At 42.9% G+C, this 19,639-nt stretch overlaps 1 protein-coding gene across 3 annotated transcripts in view; it reads right to left on the reverse strand.

Annotated features, from left to right (window-relative positions):
* Positions 1 to 296: 296 nt before the first annotated feature.
* LOC120914217 (protein FAM102A) overlaps positions 297 to 19,639 on the reverse strand; it is a 158,130-nt gene continuing 138,787 nt past the window's right edge. For all 3 annotated transcript variants that reach the window (XM_040324809.1, XM_040324808.1, XM_040324810.1), the window contains 7 exons: positions 19,355 to 19,401; positions 18,588 to 18,727; positions 17,467 to 17,571; positions 14,732 to 14,918; positions 12,678 to 12,799; positions 10,403 to 10,472; positions 297 to 5,813 (listed from right to left, as the gene is read on the reverse strand). In XM_040324809.1, the coding sequence (XP_040180743.1) occupies positions 5,768 to 5,813; positions 10,403 to 10,472; positions 12,678 to 12,799; positions 14,732 to 14,918; positions 17,467 to 17,571; positions 18,588 to 18,727; positions 19,355 to 19,401 (717 nt within the window). In that variant the 3' untranslated portion in view covers positions 297 to 5,767. The remainder of the gene's footprint in view (positions 5,814 to 10,402; positions 10,473 to 12,677; positions 12,800 to 14,731; positions 14,919 to 17,466; positions 17,572 to 18,587; positions 18,728 to 19,354; positions 19,402 to 19,639) is intronic.

Raw genomic sequence — 19,639 nt, forward strand, 5'->3', positions numbered from 1 at the left:
TCACTGTCCCACAGTAAAAAAAAAAGAAACCCCTTACAGTAGTGATTATTTGCTCTTTTTGTACTTATTTTACTAAACATCTCAGGCCGGGGTCACACCTCTGTGTGTTTTGGTGCTTTTTGCAGAAACACACTACAGTTCATTTACATGGTTTCCTATGGGACACGTTCACATCCATGATTTTTTTTTCACTTGCTGCGTATTTGGGAAGGATTTTTTAAAGCAAAACGGTGCTATTTTGTTTTTTTTGGTTCAATATACTTCAATAGAGAAGCTGTAGAAAAGCATGTAATGTGTTTTTTTTTTTAAGGCTATTATCCGATTAATCTAAACAATAATCGGCCAACTAATCGATTATGAAAATAATTGTAAGTTGCAGCCCTACCTGCCATCGCACATTTGTTGTCGGAAAAATCTGATTGTGTGTACAAGGCTTTATACAGCGCCTCCCATGCACACAAGTGATTCAATGTTATACACATTTAGCGGCCTGTGTGGTCAGGTTTGCATGTCCATCTATCCCTCCAATATCATTAGCCTGCCTTGAAGAATAAGTATAGCCAGAGGTTTTTTTGGCCATATTTTTCCTATGGAGCACAGGTGTGCAGTTCGTTTTGCACTCCTGTGACCTGTTTTTAGCAGACAGCAGGCTAAAGACTGTTTTCGGCTGACATCACTCAGCCAGTCCAGGCTCGGGAAAGATCCCAACCATATGGTTCCACCAAGAGCCTGAGCCAGCCCCTCCTGCACCCCCCCCAGCTCCAGTGTGCCCTGGAAGGGCAGAGCAGAAACCCACAGACTGACAGTCATGGCTCTCTGCTAAGAGTGGATGGGGAGAACTGAACGATCAGTGGTGTTTGATTGCTCAGTTCTTACTGTAGAGCTGGTGGGGGGGGGGGTGCATCTACCTAGGTGAGTATAAAGGTTTGTTTGTTTTTTTTAAATACCAAACTTCTCTTTTAAGGTTCTCAGAGGTTAAATGGGTTTCCCAAACTGGCTAGTTTTAGAAAACCATGTAATATCTGTAAGTTGACTTCAGACACCACTGGCTGAAGGGTAACACTGTTTGGGACGGATTAGAAAATCTTTTTTGACTGCCATTGTCCCCCCCCCCTGATCAGATGACAGTAGTAGTGTCAGCAGTGCACCTCTCCTGCCCTGCTTCCCAGGCCATGACAATGGTCATGATATGGAGACCAGAACAGATGCTGGAGGGTGGTCAGACTGTGCCAGCACTGCTCACCACCCTCAGGCAAACATATTTTAACTTTCTAAACCTTGGACAGGTCACAGAGCTGGATGTACACATAACAGAGGCTCAATCTGTCTATATTTAGGTAACACAAATGATAAATAATGTTTCTGAGGGCTCAAACAAGGGAACAGATGGGAAAGTGGCAGGTTCTTTTAAAGGGAAAGCAAGGGAAGGATAAAAAATCCTTGTACAGTAAATGTTCTCCATACCCCTGTATGTATTGTCCTAGAACGTTGTACAGTACACCTCTTTACTGTATAAATTCTGAAGCATCCACTTTGTGCAAATTTTGGTTCTGGCTTAACACTTGTGATCTGGTTGGAAAGTCCTGAGACTATTACAGCCACAATAGCACTAATCTGAGAGGTTGTAACGTGGGCCTGTCACCTTCAAAAAGGTGTCAACTTTATATTCTCAATAAATATTCCTCCCCAGCCTACAAAACTGCTGGGAAAAACTGGACACCACTGAGGTCTTAAAACACATTTCCCTTCATACCTCAGTGATGCCTCCATGTTGAAAAGCAGTTTAGTTGCACTGCCTGTGGCTCTTGTAACAAGCGCCCACAACAAATAAACAAATACAGAAAACCTTTGGCACCTCAGCTGCTTGTGACCTACATTTCCAGCCAAAGTGTGCTGACAATCGTAGCACAATAACCATAAGGATGGGCCTGAAGAACTCAAAACCACGCCCCTTCCAAAGAGCATGCTGGGAAATGTAGTCCAATAGCAGTATAATCTATTCGTAAAGCCATAAACTGGCTATCCCAAAGATTAGCTATTGTGCAACCTCTCCATCGCCAAGAAACCTCCCAGCATCCACACCCAGGTAATTATGCTATTTTTAACGCCAATGAGTTTGACTAATTACGCTTGTACATCAGTATATAATCCAAAAAGAAATCTGAACATGAATCTCTTGTCAAACACAAAGGACTTTAGTAGTATGGGAAAATGATGGTTAGTCAATTCACCCCTCAAGTGCTTAGGATTCAGATAAACAGAGGTATTGCAAATGGTTAGGAAAACAGAAGATACGTATTACATGCTTCTTAGATTGACATAGAATTATTTTGTAAAGTTACTTTGAAGAATTTCGATGCTCTGAAGAAAAAAAAAAAACAACAACTTTAACAATACAAACATTTAAATTCCCTGCACCAACTCCATCGATCATTAAAGTGCCCCAAAGAAAAGTGGTCATTTATTCGGAACTGGAACAGCAGTACAGCAGCTGTGCAAAGTTCCTTTTCTATTATATTACGAAGAGAGAACTCATTCACAAGTAAGCAGGTAGTGGTATAGGTGGCTGGTTTGGAGGGATATTTCAAAGACAAATGTGATTACTCCTGAGGTGATGAGTGACACCTCGTATGTTGAGTCGATAAAGCTTTGTGTACAACAGTTTGTGCAGTTTGTGGTACATCCATGCTGGCCATACACAGGAAAGATGGATCAATTTAAGCTTTGACATTAAACCCTGTATTTAAATATCAGGGCCATCAGAGCTTCTCACTTTTCCTTCTATTAGGAAAGGACTACCACAGACAAGACAGAGAGCCTGGCAAAATACACAGCGGGAGAGTCACCTATCCGCACTGTGGAGTATGGATGGAAGAATCCGTCCAAAATAATAATGTGTATGGCCAGTTTAAGTTCCATGGAATCACTTGCTGTCTAGTTTGTGGCAGTCATTTCTGTGAAACCTCCAATAGAAGGAAAAGTGAGAATCAAGGTCACTAGACTGCTCTGATGGCCTTAATGTTTAAATACATAACATATAAAGATTTCTAAAGATGATCAAATCTACAAACGTGATTCTGTGTATGGCCAGCTAAAGCATTGTGTATGTACAGCATTTAGTGAACGCAGCTCATACAATATTATACAAAGGGAAGATTTTACTTCTTCTTGTATTCTCTCAAATTAGATTAAAGACCTAATCCTGCCACAATCTTTTTAGTTTTGTTAAATGAGCAAATAGTTCAAAGTACTCTAGGGCTTTTTTTTCATTGCTGCCTGACACCATTATGATGATTTCCATCATTTCCTATCCCTGTGACACTGGTACACATAATACGGGAACAGGTGTAACTAGGCAACAAAGAAAAAAAAAATGAAGAGCTTCTTTTACTTCTCAACTGTGAGAGAATTGCCATCCCTCCCTGCACTTGTGACACAGGAATGAGGGGAACTTGTACATGGTGACACAGACAGCAATAATAAAAATAAAAAAACTTCACAGTGGCTCTTCCTTATCTACCCAAAAACAACAAAAAAGATTTTGGCTGGAGTTGGGCCTTAAGCATGAATATACAGCAATATAGCAATGTAACTGCTGCTGAAAGGTCCACCAAGATGGGTATCTATTATTCCTTAAGGTTACATTATTAGTGGAGTACAGACAGGTGTTGGACACACAACCACCATGAAAGCAAGAACTGTTGTGTACACAGCCTGCACCAGAAGAGCCCCTGCAGCTCTCCATATACAAAAACATAAAACAAACAGCCCTGAGCACCAGATGACTCCACAAAACAAAAAAAAAAAAAAAAAGGAATTCACATTGACAATCTAGATTAGACACAGGAATGAAATGAAACACCAGCCTGCTGGCTTTCTGAAATTGTTGTGCAGACTTTGCTGTGCGACAGTGAGTGCGTTGGAGCCGGGACTGAACAGGGCTGGATCCAGGCGCAGAGACAGGAGCTGTGGCCAGCACAGCTAACCCCTGGTGGCAACTGTCTCTTGGGCTTCTCGTGTTATGGAATGTCTTAAAGAAAGACTCCAGTACAGACAAAAAAGTGGACCCTCACTATCTGACCAGACATGAGGGCCACACTTCTGGGACGCACCATCCAGCTGTGCCTCCCATGAGGTGCTTCCCTAAAACCTTATGTCACAGTCCTGCTGTGTAACATGTAATTCCTTAAGGATATTCACAGCTCAGCTGTGCTTTGTGACTCCTACCTGCGGAGTCCTTAAGGGTTCAATACAGACCTGCTGTGTCACAGGACCCCTTCCAGCGGGTGTCTACAGTCCAGCTGCATCTTATGGCCCCAACCAGGGGGCACTTTTGGAACAGTCCAGCTGCTTTCATAACCTTTTATAGGGACAAGCCTCTGTTCTGCACTGACTTCTTCCTTTAGGGAAGCTTAGAGAATAACCCAAAAGTCATGTATCTTTTACGTTACAGGAAACAAGAATGGTACCGTGTGAGAAGGAGGAACAAATCGAGTAAAAAAGGCAAACTACATCTTCTATCAGGCTGCAATTCAGCATATCATAATTGACGTCAACAGATTTATCAGGTGTCATCCAGTGACAAATGTGTTCATAATTGCAGTGACATGATTTGTATTTTTATAGTGTTGTGATTGGTTACATCAGATGCCTGTCAGGTGTTTTAAATCACCTAAAGCCCCCGTTCACTTTGGAGCGATTTGACATGTCAAATCACAGCCTATTGCCGGCCACGGCACTGTCCCAATCGATGCGATGCCGACTTTGCCGCGCGGCACCGATTTCCAAAAAGTAGTTCCTACACTACTTTTGGAAACTTAAGGGGTGATTTCAATAGACATCTGTGAACCTGCACAGATGTCTTTCAAATAGCCCCCCTGAACTCGCACTGAAATGCAGGTTTGAAACCGTGCGAGTTCAGCTGAAGCCGACGAGGGAAATAACTAATTATAAAACAGCATGAGTATAGTTCTGTGGAAAGGGTTGTCGATAGGTGACCTGTGCGAGTTGCAACAGTTGGCTTTACTAGGAAAACAAAGTATCTGCATGAAGTCATCAATACCCCTCCCTCACATATGTGCGGTATTTCTTTCTAAATAGCTTCAGCAACATCAGTTAGTATACACACGTGTTGCAGTCTGTAGCAACCAATCATAACACAGCTTCCATAATTAAGGGATCTGAAAATGACACAAATGTTTGTTGTCACAGTATAATTACATTTTGGCATTTACTGTACTTTGCTGAACTGCAACCTCACGTCAGATGTAGAGCCCCAAACTGCTCAAGGTGAGAGCCTAATGAGCCAAGATGGCCTACTGAGCATGCAAAGGCTGGAAAAGACAGGTAAGGAGGGAACAGAAGAAAAATGGCTGCAGTTGTCACTCAGTAGGACAATGCTTTGTCTCTGCCTTTCTCCTGCTGGAACATTTGGTCTGTTCTACAAAAGAGCTGTGAGCAGAAGCTGGAATTGCCGAGAGTCTGGGCTCTTCTGGCCAGATGCCTTGTTCGATCCTCTCTGATTAGAAGCAGACGAAAACACTGTCACACATTGAGGAGCTCAAATACGCTGGATATGTGCACACGACAAGTGCCAGGATGGAACAGAAATAGAAGAGGGGGGACCAGGAGAGAGTCTGATGAGGGCTTCCAGCCCTAAGTGTCTCACCCACCCCTCGTAAGGGGAAGGTCCCAGCTTTTCAACTTGGAATGCAGAGCTTGGCTTGGAGCCTGGGAGATCCGACTGGACACGCAGCCTCTCTTGGATTTAATGAATCTCAATCACAACGGGCTCAAACACCCCAGCAGAGACTCTGTAAAAAAGAGAAAGAGAATCGTTACTGAGAATTATGTAATGTCATAACATGCACAGGCTTGTAAACGGTAGACTTGTATTTCCAGAATAGAGTTCATTTAAAGCTTTACTTAAAATCCTTCTACCAATTTAGAGTCTCACCAGCTGCTGCAGAGCTTGAGGCCCTGCGGGTCAACACACTGCCTGCTGGGACTTGTAGTTCCAAAACTGCTGGCTCAAAGCCCAACTGAACCTTCAGTTTAAATAAGCTAAATACATTCCAGGTATATCAAAACAAAGGTGTGCAAAGACTTTACGGTTCACTTTCATTCTAAAGTACCCACCGCCTGTGCAGAATATCCTACCCTCTGCCAGCATGCCAAGGTCTAGCCCACACTTAAGCGTTTTTTTGGGTGCTTTTTGCAGAAACGTACTACAGTCCATTTAACATGGTTTCCTATGGAACACGTTCACAACTATGTTTTTTTCAGCCGCTGCATTTTTGGACAGGGTCAGGGACTTTTAACTGCAAAATTTGCCTTTTTTTTGGTTCAATAGACTGCAATGGAGAAGCTGCAGAAAAGCATGTAGTGTGTTTTTGGCACGATTTGCAGCTTTTAATCTGCCTAACAACAAATTGACCAAAAAAAAAAAGGGATGCAAAATGCATAAAAAAGTGTCAAAATCGCACATGCATAAACATACCACAAAAAGCACTGCAGAAAACAAACAAAAGCAAACTGCATAGGTGTGTACCAAGCCTAATGCCGCGTACACACGGTTGTTTTTCGGCATGAAAAAAAAACCACGACATTTTTTAAAACGGCATTTAAAATGATCGTGTGTGGTCTTCACATCGTTTTTCAAAATGTCATTTTTCGTGTTGTAAAAAATGATCGTGTGTGGGCAAAAACAACGTTTTATTAAACCCGCGCATGCCCAGAAGCAAGTTATGAGACGGGAGCGATCGTTAAGGTAAATCTACCATTCATAATGGAGTAAGCACATTCATCACGCTGTAACAGACAAAAAAAGCACGAATCGTCTTTTACCAACAAGTAACCAGCTAAAAGCAGCCCCAAGGCGAATAGAACTTCCCCTTTAGAGTGCCGTCGTACGTCACCACGCTTTGTTCATCATTTTTCAAAAACGATGGTGTGTGGGCAACGTAGTTTTTAATGATGAAGTTGGAAAAAACTTTGTTTTTTTGGACATGCTGAAAAATGACTTTTTTTCATGCTGAAAAACGACCATGTGTACGCGGCATTAGGCTCGGTGGAGAAGTAGTGATATATACATAGTTAGTTAGTCAGGTTGAAAAAAGACACAAGTCCATCCAGTTCAACCACAAAAAATAAACAAACAAAATAAAAAACACAGTACAATCCCATACACCCAACTCCATACCCACAGTTGATCCAGAGGAAGGCAAAAAACCCCAGCAGAGCATGATCCAATTTGCTACAGCAGGGGAAAAAATTCCTTCCTGATCCCCCGAGAGGCAATCGGATTTACCCCGGATCAACTTTACCTACAAATCTTAGTACTCAGTTATATTCTGTACATTTAGGAAAGTGTCCAGGCCTTTCTTAAGCAATCTACTGAGCTGGCCAGAACCACCTCTGGAGGGAGTCTGTTCCACATTTTCACAGCTCTTACTGTGAAAAAACCTTTCCGTATTTGGAGGTGAAATCTCTTTTCCTCTAGACGTAACGAGTGCCCCCTTGTCCTCAGTGTTGGCCGTAAAGTGAATAACTCAACACCAAGTCCACTGTATGGACCTCTTATATATTTGTACATGTTGATCATATCCCCCCTAATTCTCCTCTTCTCAAGAGTGAATAGATTTAGTTCTTCTAATCTTTTCTCATAGCTGAGCTCCTCCATACCTCTTATTAGTTTGGTTGCCCTTCTCTGCACTTTCTCCAGTTCTCCGATATCCTTTTTGAGAAATGGTGCCCAAAACTGAACTGCATATTCCAGATGAGGTCTTACTAATGATTTGTACAGGGGCATCTCTTTGCAGAGATCTAACACACCCCCTACCAAGACAGAGCTCTCCAATTAGTGAGGAGCATTCTTGCAGAGCTATAGGTCTGACCCAGTAGAAGGGGTTTTGAACTTCTTCAGAGAGACCACTGCTTCCACACAAAGAGCAAGGGCTCTAAACTAGAGCTTCTGGCAGGGGAAAGACATTTCTACTCAAGCTGTGACCTTTCGTTTTGATGAACCTGGAATTTATGTAGCTGATTTAAACTGAAAGTTTTTAGAACCAAATACATTTGTAGCATTCCTGGAAGGTTTATATTTTCAGAGAATGTGGAGTGGAGTGTGTAATCTGCAACTGCCTGTGTAATCCCTGAGCTCCACATAGGACAATGTGGAACCATGTTACTAAATACACATTTTCTGTTGTCAGGTATTTATTGCTCTCTGTGACCCAAGTAGTGGGATTAACCCTCTCTAGTAGTCTTGGTGACTGCAATCACCGAAAATGAGAGAAAGAAAATCGCGAGAACAGAAATAGAGGGGAAATGTTCCAGTGGGGGGGCACTGGTGCTGGGGACTACGAGGGATTTTTTCTCACTCCCTGTTGTGACTATAGGTTGAGAAGTGAAGGAAAACATCCCCATGACAAAAAAAAAAAAAAAACAACTGACAAGGATCATAACTCTCCCGTACACACAATCCGAAAATCGGACGACAGGTTTTCGCTTACTAGTCGCAAGTAGACATTGAATAGGTTACTAAAGTCAAGAAAATTCTCGTATTACATTAAAAAGAAATTGGAAGCGATGTCATGTGTTGTGCATTTGTATTGTATTTTCGGACGACAACTATACCGAATAAACGAAAATCGTACGATCTAGTATCGTACAAGGAAGATTTTCGTGCTTGTCCGATCAAATAATATCGGATGAATTGTCATGATCGGCTCTCGAAAGCTCTGTACCAAGGATTCGATTCAGTTTTTGTACGATATTCGGATGGTGAGTACGGGTCATTATTCTGTCCAAAAAAAAAAACACGACTTTAAGCTTTTTGAATTTAGGTAGTCATAATACCCAGGATAACAGGATAGCATCAGATGAAAAGGCTCTCTGCAATACTTTAAAACGTAGTGTTTGCATATTTGTCTCTTCATTTTCTGTATAACACATCAACATACTAAAAGTGTTGCTTGTCAGCATTGAGATCTGACGGAAGTAACACAAAGCAGAGTGTTCCCATGTTATGCAGAGCGCTCACAGAAACAGCCCAGAGGAATGTAAGGGGTGATACAATGCAGATCTCTGGAAAGCACACAACTAGGGTGGAAGTGAACGGTATGCTGTGGCCACAATGGGTCAAAATGTTTCAGAGGAAAACTTTCACAATATATCAGAAGCCTCTTCACTTTGCTTCTTGGGTTACATAGGAGATCATATTCCTGCACAGCTAGTTTGGGTTACAAGACACCGGGGAATACTATGTACTCGTACATATCCCATTCATTTCAGAGCCTTGTGTTTAGATCTAACAACCAGCTTACAGCCGTTATTGTTTATGGTGTTCAAAGAGCAAGGACATGCAATAAGGGTGTGTTTTCCTGCAATTAAAAAGCATGTGGTTAACTGCATGAAGAGGCCTTTTAAAAGGGCACTGCCACCAAACACAGAGTGAGAGGGTAATACTTGTTGGGAGAGAAACTCAAGTGTAAGAATGTACACCTCCTTCTGTCCCACCAATACAGAGCTCTGCAAGACACAGCGCTCATCAGCCATTCAGAATTGCTCACCGGCCTTGCAAATTTCAAAGGGGATTTATGTGCCAACCGGTCAGCTACAACAAGGAGTGCAATGGAGTACAACAGGACTTTTAGCTGAAGGCCTCTGGATCTGGGGAACATCACTATATTGTACTCAACCCAATTTCCCAAATCTTGCAATCCTGTAGATTTCTTATCTGTTGATGGCAGGAATGGGGGTTGGTATTGTTTTTTGCCTCTCTGCTGTATGTCTCATACATATATAATTTTTTTTTACAGATTTGTCCAGCTTTATCGCCTTTGTGTGCCTTTTGCTTGATTTTTCACAGGGTCTCTCTCTATGTCGTCATCATTTTCTCCCATAGAGGAAAAAAATGCTAGCAGGTTATTGGCCTTCTAAATAAAAAGATGTCAGCTTGAGTTTTTGAATGAACATTTGTACACTCTAACACGTGTATGGAAGCCTATCCTATAATGTATCCTACCAATTTACACAGTGTTAACATATTCTCTAGAGCTTTACACAGAACCAGCAGATCAGAGCCTACTCTAGAGAAGCTGTTAATGTCCCTACTATGGTCATAAAACACACAATACAACCTAGTTTTGACACCATGTAATAGAAAATATATTTTCCCTTTCCCGACTATAATCAAAAAAATATATATACACTGTATAACCACTACATATTTCCTTTGATCTGCTAGAACGCCTTTGATTTTTGTAGAAAACAAATGTATCACAAAAACACAGGAAGTCAGTTCTGCAAGGTCCCAGTGATATCTACAGCATTGAACAGGATATTATAAATGACAAGGTAAGAGATACAATTTATAGAATAGAAGGAACTTTCCACTTACCTGTTAGCCATTTGGATTCCACTGAGTGTGGTTGATCCGTCTCTGCTGACAAAGAGCCTCAGGTGACTGTCTGAATAAGGAGACAGGGGAGAGAGTGAGCCAAGGTGACGTCTATGCACCATCGTCATCGCTAACAGCATATAATGAGAAAAATGCACAATGTGTGCGTCTGTGAACAGCCTGGGGAATGTTCAGGGAATGAAGTGTGGAAAATGGCAATGCGGGACTTCTTTTCACTCCTCAGGCAAATACATTATCTACAATATTTGCTCTGACAATTTCTGTTGTGACAGGTTACATGCATTTAAAGGAGAACACACGTCAGGATAAAATTCCTGAGTAGATTTACAATATCAGGCTTTGAAATCGGGCAAATTAATCTGAACTCGCACGATTTCAAAGACGCATTTCAGTTTGACTTCTGGGGCGAGTTGAAAGACATCTATGCGGGTTCATGCACAGATGTCTATTGAAATCGCCCCTGAAGTCGCCAAAAGTAGTGCAGGAACTACTTTTGGAAATCGCTGCGGCACCACAAAGTTGGCGTCACACCATTTGGGACACTCCTATTGCCGGCAATAGGCTCCGATTTGATATGCGATTTGATCTGTCAAATGTGAATGGGGGCCGACAGTGTCCTATAGTAGTGCAGTTTTAATTCACTTTACAGCAAATAAAAAAAAATCCTCTAATAAAATAAATTGGTGTTGGATCAAACAGCATATGTGTAAGACCCTTTTCACACTGGGGCTGTTTGCAGGCGCTATTGCGCTAAAAATAGCGCCTGCAAACCAACCTGAAACAGTTTCTCCAGTGTGAAAGCCAGTGCGCTAGCAGGACCGCTCCAAAAGTCCTGATAGCCGCATCTTTAGAGCGGTGTGTTTACCGCTCCTTCCCACTGAAAGCAATGGGAAACCGCGGCTATACCGCCTGCAATGTGCCTCTGCAGAGGCGCATTGCCGGGAGTATTAACCCTTTTCCGGCCGCTAGCGGGGGATAAGCGCTAGCGGCCGAATACCGCCGCAATTCCGACGGTAAAGTGCCGCGCTGCCCCTCCTGCCCCAGTGTGAAAGGGGCCTTAGGGTTTAATAGTCCAATGTGGGCAGCAAGGCACAAAATGAGGCTGATTTTAAACTATAAAGAGGACTCATTTTTTGTTTTGCATGGCTTCTCCTTTGAATAAAAGCACTGTTGTGTAGCCACAGTTCTTTACAGTAAAGCTTTTGCCTGTAGCAGAAAAAAGATGGGCTGAACTGATCCTATTTTATCTAATGTGTAACCAATGCCCCCACAGTCAGCAGCTCACTATGGGGGCACCCGGGCCGAGTCATAGCAGCCAATCTGAAGGGAGCGTCCCGGATGGCTTCGACATTCGTGGACATCGCTGGAGAGCGAGATGGTGCTCAGGTAAGTATTAGGGGGTGCTGGGGAGGCTGCTACTCACAAAAGGTTTTTTATCTTAATGCATAGGATGCACCAAGATAAAAAAAAAAACTCTTCCTTTACAACCCCTTTAACAAGTCAGATGTCCACAGCTGCTACAGACATAACCACCTGGAGAGGTGGATAAAAAAAAAATCAAACGCACAAAGAATATCCGAACAAGCGATTTATAATAAAACCTCTAATTTTTCAAAGGATAAGTTCACTTTTCTAAATTTTATTTTTATAAATGCACATTTTTTTGCAGGTACCTGTAAAGCATTGCACCCACAATAAGCAGATCATGGGTGTAATGCCACGGTCCTGCAGACTGTCTGTATCTGTCTGGCCATACCTCCGATATGAGCAGGCAGTTACACAATGACAGGAAGACTTAATGAACTACCACTAGTTTATCCTACTGCCTCAGGCCCTCTCCACATACACAGATTTATTTCCTGGTAAAACAGTACTGCTGTGTTGACTCCTAAGGACCCGTCCATACACTGTGTGGGAAAAGGGCCCTTAGGAGGTGGGTGTAATTCTAGGGGATGTGCTTACAACAAAAATCAGCAGTCCCCAAAATATTACCAGTCCTAGACATACACTTGGTCTCCTCTTAAGTATGCAGCATGAATGACAGGCTGCTCGGCATCTGATACATGCCAGGCAAATTACCTATACTATGTAAAGCTCATATTACTGGTGATTTCATGTAAAACTAAACATCTACTGATTATATTGCGGTAAGGGGGAACAAGCAGGTGGAAGCAGAGGATGGGTAGAGTCTTATAAGCTGCATTCCTGGAGTTCACACTTGTACAACTCCCTAAGATACATTCCTCACACTTACCTTCATTGTTACTGACGTCAGTGAAGTCCTGACTCTGCATGATCTTCTCCACAATCGCATCAGCATCAATTCTGGTATCATCCACCCAAGTGGGGTGACTCTCCACAGAGTCCTTCTTTCTCCTGTGTGGGGGACAGAACACAAGTAAGGCCGGGAATTATACTCGGCAGGCATTAGTACAAGCTTCCATATACAGCAAGGAATGCTGCAATCTGACCAGCATTTCAAATGATTGGGTCATGTGTTGGTTCACCTCCATAGGAAGAGCCTTTACATGCTGAAGGACATTTGTTTGTCTTTTAACATAAGGGAAGCAGTTCTAATGCAAGGTCTGATGCAACACTTACAAAGCACTTTGAAGCATATCAAATGTTACATAGTAGGTGAAGTTGAAAAAAGACAGACACATAGTCCATCAAGCCCAACCTATGTGTGCGATTATATGTCAGTATTACCTTGTAGATCCCTGTATGTTACGGTCGTTCAGGTGCTTATCGATTCTCTCTGCTGAAACCACTGCCTGTGGAAGGGAATTCCACATTCTTGCCGCTCTTACAGTAAAGAACCTTCTACGCAGTTTAAAGGTTAAAGTGGTTGTAAACCGTTTACAAATCACTTTTTAACTACAGGTAAGCCTATAATAAGGCTTACCTGTAGCTACCCCATATATCTTAAACCTGCACGGTTAAGGAGATATCCCCTATATCAGCATGTGTCAACGTTTATTGGCACATGCGCACTGAAGCAACGGCACGCTGCTTCAGCCAGTGTGCTGTAACCGGTGGCTCCCGTGCGCATGAGCGGGAGTAACAATATGGAGCACGCAAAACCCTGAAGTAACTTCGGGAACGATGTCCCCGGCCGGGTCGGTGTACGTGGACCACTGCGGGGGCTTTGATCTAAGGCAAGTAATTCATAATGAGCTAGTATGCTATACAGAATTGTATGCTATACAGAATTATCGTTTTATCTCTGGAGTTGATCCCCTTTTTAATACATGCCAATATTATGATTGCTTTGTTAGCAGCAGCTTGGCATTGCATGCCATTGCAAAGTGTCATCTACTAGGACCCCCAGGTCCTTTTCCATCCTAGATTCCTCCAGAGATTCTCCCCCCAGTGAGTAGATTGCATACACGGATCAAAATGCAACCGGTGCAGCAGGGATCGGCCGAAGTGTGTGGGCTCCCCTGCTTAGTAGAAGTCCATCATTTAATAGACTTCTGCCGAAGGGACAAATTGGAAAACTTCTGTTGATCAGCTGTTGTAGCTGCTGATCAGTGTATTCTGGTGGGTCCTGCTGTCAGGATACAATGTCCTGGTGGGTGGAATTTCTCCAAACACCTTGCTTGTGTGGATGGAGGAATCTGCCGGTGACTGAATGAAAAAATAAAAAAATCTAGCAGTGTATGGTCAGCCTAACAGAGGATTTCTCCTCACTTTCTGTTGTCTTTCCAGAACAGGAAATAGGACCCAGACAGGAAAAAAATCTTAACCAATCTCTACTCAAGCTAAAAGCTAAACGTAGGTTTCACTTTAGATACACCAACTTTTCAGCTGGTGTTCTCCTTAAATTTATAACAAAAAATAAAAATAAGGAAGCTTTTATGACAACTTTGTTCCATTCCCTGGATGAGCCAAATGGAATAAAGAGGCCCCTCAACAGGGAGCAGTACAGTCAAAACAATTAGGGAAAAGGGGAATCTCGGCACAAGAGTAGATTAACAATAAAATCCATGGCAGAAGCCAAGTGGGAAGATCACGAGCTGAGCGTGTCACAGGCGCTGGCTACAGAATGCACAGACACCAGAGCCAACACTCCACACTGACTAAGTCCCAGCTGAGTCACATCACATATTCCATGCTCAGACTGCAGACAAACTCACGGCCCCGTCACTAACTTGACATTTCTAAACAGACGACTTTTTGTTTCTGCTGGTATTGAATAGGACCATCTGTATAGAACTAAGACTATCCCAACATGGAAAATAACAGAAAACTACCAAGACACATCAGATCATAAATTAGCTTCTTGTTATACTGTATGATCATTACCTGGACTGTCTGTCTAGGAGGGGTGGTCTGATTGGCCTTAGAGGCTTCTCTGGTTTGGTTTCCTTGTCTCCTTCAGGTAAGTCTGCCGTAATGATGATTCCCCCGGAGGCGCTGCTGCTGGTGGATGTGTTGCGCCTGTGAGTCAGGTCTGACATACTGGAGCAGCGGGAGTGTTCAGAGCTTTGTCCTGTACAGGTAAAAGATACTAGTCATTTGAGAGCAGACTGGGCGATTCACAGTGCTGTAGTACTGCTAGCAAGGCTGGAGCCTAAAAACAAAAAGCCTTTGGTGTCCCATTCTTTGACTATAAAGCCCTTGTTCAAACGATGTTTGCATCTTGCAGACGCAAGTTCAATGTCCTGCATTTCTGCTGCATCAGAGAATCTGTGTGCCAAGATGAGTGAAGGGCAGGCATTGATGTTCTCATTTACAGGGCTTCTGTTAGAAATCATGGGGCCCAGTACAGCCTACCTGAAGGCAACCCCCCCTTCAACCCTAACCCAGTCCTGCCGGCTACCAAGGTTTTCTTGGGACCAAGAGCTGTTTTTAGTAGCTCAATGTTTGTGCTAGGAGCACACAGGTGGCGCTGTTCCAGCACATTACCAAGGCCTGCAAAGTGTCATATATGTGTAGCGTGTGGACATTCAAGCCCAGCTTTTGGCCCCTGCACATATGGGTTACTAGGGTGTAAAGGGGTTAAAAGGGGAGTTGTTGGGGTTAATCACACAGCATAGCTGGTGCTGTGTGGCTGTCACAATGTCACATGGCTGTTGTGTGCTGACTCTCATGGCTGTACTGTGTCACAATCTGTAACACAGTACAGCCATAAGTTATCAAAGTCAGCACCCAACAACCATGTGACATTACATACATACACACACACACACACACACACACACACACACACACACACACACACACACAGGGGTAGATTCAGGTAAGAGATATGATGGCGTATCTCCAGATACGTCGTCGTATCTCTGAGTGTGCGGCGTCGTATCTATGCGCCCGATTCATAGAATCAGTTACGCATAGATTTGACTAAGATCCAACCGGCGTAAGTCTCTTACGCCGTCGTATCTTAGTTGCAATTTTAGGCTGGCCGCTAGGTGGCGCTTACGTATATTTACGCGTTGAATATGCAAATTAGTTAGATACGCCGATTCGGAAACGTACGTTTGCCCGGCGCATTTTTTTACGTCGTTTACATTAGGCTTTTTCCGGCGTATAGTTACTCCAGCTATATGAGGCGTATCCTATGTCAAGTATAGACGTCGTTCCCGCGTCGAGTTTTGAAAATTTTAGGTCGTTTGCGTAAGTCGTTCGCGAATAGGGCTGGGCGTAATTTACGCTCACGTCGAAAGCAATGACGATTTGCGGCGGAATTTCGAGCATGTGCACTGAGATTTTTTCACGAACGGCGCATGCGCCGTTCGTAAAATACGTCAGATACGTGGGGGTCACAGTAAATTTAAATAAAACACGCCCACACCATCCACATTTGAATTACGCGGGCTTACGCCGGACCACATACGTTACGCCACCGTAACATAGGGCGCAAGTTCTTTCTGAATACGGAACTTGCGCCCTAAATTACGGTGGCGTAACGTATCTGAGATACGTTACGCCGCGCGTATAGATACACTAATGTATCTGAATCCGGCCCACAGTATATATAGATATTAGTATGTTCAGGAAAAAGAATATGAAATCTTTAACCACTTGCCGTCGCCGCACCGTCATTATACGTCCACAAGGTGGCTCTCCTAGGCGAGACCACGTAAATGGACGTCCTGCCTTTTAGCCGCCACTAGGGGCGCACGTGCGCCGCCGGAGGCGCGCGCGCGCCCCGACTCCCGTGCGTGTGCCCGGCGGGCGCGATCGCCGCCGGGCACACGCGATCGCTCGGTACAGAGCGGGGAACGGGAGCTGTGTGTGTAAACACACAGCTCTCGTTCCTGTGTCAGCAGGGGAAATGCTGATTTTCTGTTCATACAATGTATGAACAGAAGATCAGTGTTTCCCCTAGTGAGGCCACCCCCCCCCCCCACAGTAAGAACACACCCAGGCATACTTAACCCCTTCCCCGCCCCCTAGTGTTAACCCCTTCACTGCCAGTGGCATTTTTATAGTAATCTAATGCATTTTTATAGCACTGATCGCTATAAAAATGCCAATGGTGCCAAAAATGTGTCAAAAATGTCCGAAGTGTCCGCCATAATGTCACAATACCGAAAAAAAAAATCGCTGATCGCCGCCATTACTAGTAAAAAAAAAAATTTATAAAAATGCCATAAAAATACCCCCTATTTTGTAAACGCTATAACTTTTGCGCAAACCAATCAATAAACGCTTATTGCGATTTTTTTTTACGAAAAATATGTAGAAGAATACGTATCGGCCTAAACTGAGGAAAAAAAATGTTTTTTTTATATATTTTTGGGGGATATTTATTACAGCAAAAAGTAAAAAAATATTCATTTTTTTCAAAATTGTCGTTCTATTTTTGTTTATAGCGCAAAAAATAAAAAACGCAGAGGTGATCAAATACCACCAAAAGAAAGCTCTATTTGTGGGAAAAAAAGGACGCCAATTTTGTTTGGGAGCCACGTCGCACGACCGCGCAATTGTCTGTTAAAGCGACGCAGTCCCGAATCGCAAAAAGTACTCTGGTCTTTGGGCAGCAATATGGTCCGGGGGGTAAGTGGTTAAAGTATTATAAAAGTATTGTTTACCGGAGACTTTGGACTGCTGGCTGGCCTGGCTGGAGTTCCGCGAGTGACCTGAATGGGACGTCTCCTCAGGGCTTGAGAGATTCTGGTCAGCTTCTTCAAAGACCCCTATGATATAAAGGAAGAAGAGAGACTTAGCTGAGGATTGGATATAGTTTATTCTTGTAGTTAGAACACAACTGTTGGATTTGGCTTCCATCCATCGCTGCCTGTTCTCATGGGAAACAATGCAGATCCCCACATTCTCTGCTGCTAGTAAAACTACTTTCTGATTGATGATATAGCGCTCCTTTGGGAACATGCACATGACTACTATAAAAGGGGTGTCTGTTAAAACGCACTTATACCTCCAGGATTTTTTTTGTTGGTTACAGTCAGTACCAAACAATAAAACCAAAAAAAGGCAGATCTGAAATACTTATTTAGTCTTCTAGTAGTTCTATTTTTCTTTCTATTCCCTTCCCCTAAAGCCTCTTCAGCACTGGTCACAAAAGGGTCCAGAATTAGAAAAAACTTTGGACAAATGTTAGAAAACTTTTTCTTATATTACTAAGGACAATGATTGTTTCACTGAAAAAAAACACACAAATATTTCCCAATATTTCAGAAAAAAAAAAAAAAAAAAGAAGAGAGGTCTCCGCTCGCAAAATCTTTTTGTGGAAGGTATAGGTTAAAGCCTTTACCTAAATCAGAATTCAAGCTAGGTAGAACAACTATATTTATTCCATTTATAAATTAAATGTATTTTACAGTAGTAAACTATTTTTAATACACAGGTTTACTAGTAGGAGTACATGAATCTGCTTTCATACGGTTCTCTTTGTAGCAGAAGCTGGAAGTGAAAATGGTAGTCTGAGCCAATGAGGACCTAACTGCTTTCTATGGGGTTTATTCAAACATTGTACAGGAGGGGAGAGCACCGGAAGGACTTATTAATGTGCTGCAGTTCCTCCATTGTCCAAACACAAGCTGAGGTGGATCAGTCTGTATAGGGGTGGCCCTCAGTTGTCAAAATGTGGCCCCTGAAGATAGATTTCACCCAATGAGGCCTAAAGCTTCATTTGAGCTTGACATGCCTACTTTAATCCAAACGTTTTGACAAAATGGCTACTGTGCTATTGTACCTGAACTGAGCAAAGCTTGCCGGCTCTTGTTCTGACGCATTGTGCCGCTTGCAGAACGCACTGTCCCCTCACCCTTACAGGTCATCTGCAGCGAGGAATCCTGTCCGGGAGCAGAGACAGATTTGGCGGTGGATGGAGGTCTACAATAAGAAAGACAAAACCGTTATGTACACTGCAGAAACTGTTTATTCCATTTATTTCTCTGAAACGTTCCACCCATCATCACTAAATAATAACTGAGTTTAGTGCAAGTCCTTTTTGAGCAGGGCTAGCAGAGGAGAGATTTACAATTGGATGGCAGTTTTCTAGGCCGTCAGACGGTTTCTACATGTGCACTTCAGCCTTAGCAAACACCTGTTCCTAATATATACAACTCAATCTGCCATTGTGACGTGACTGGTTTTAAAAAAAAAAAACAGAAGTGATTCAGTAATCAATTGAAAAAGATTAAGGCCCATTTCACATAGCGGTCCGATCAGGTCCTGCCTGTTTTGCAGGCAGACCCTCCATTCTCCCCTATCACACACATCCAATAAAAACAGACAGCAATCTGTTTACGTCCGACCGCCCATAGAGAAGAACGGGCTGTGTCTGTTCTGCATAGGCGGAGCCAACATGGACCAGTCATCCGTCCGACTCAGCAGTCAGATCCCACGCTGAACTAGCGGACTCTGTCCCGTGTAAAATGGGGCTTATATTACAGTAGTTCTAGCAATCAAAGAAACATTCTGATTTATTACTGCAGCTGTCACTGTGACCCAACTTACGTCTTGAAGCAGGGGTCTCCAGACAAGAGGGACATTCCAATGGTTACCTGTATAGGATAAAGGAATAATAATTACACAATTGATTACACTAACAGCAAATATAATCAGACAGCAATCACAACATTCCAGGGACATTAATAAAGAGACCCTTGTAATACTATTTACTTCAATAAAAATCTTACCATAAGATTATATGTGAATTAAATGTATTTATGCATTATGCTTACTTGTAAAAGCCTTCCTTTTGTAAGCATCCAAAGCCCTGAGTCGTTTGCTGGGTGCTGC

This window comes from Rana temporaria, chromosome 9 (assembly GCF_905171775.1).
Source record: "Rana temporaria chromosome 9, aRanTem1.1, whole genome shotgun sequence".
Lineage (NCBI taxonomy): Eukaryota > Metazoa > Chordata > Amphibia > Anura > Ranidae > Rana > Rana temporaria.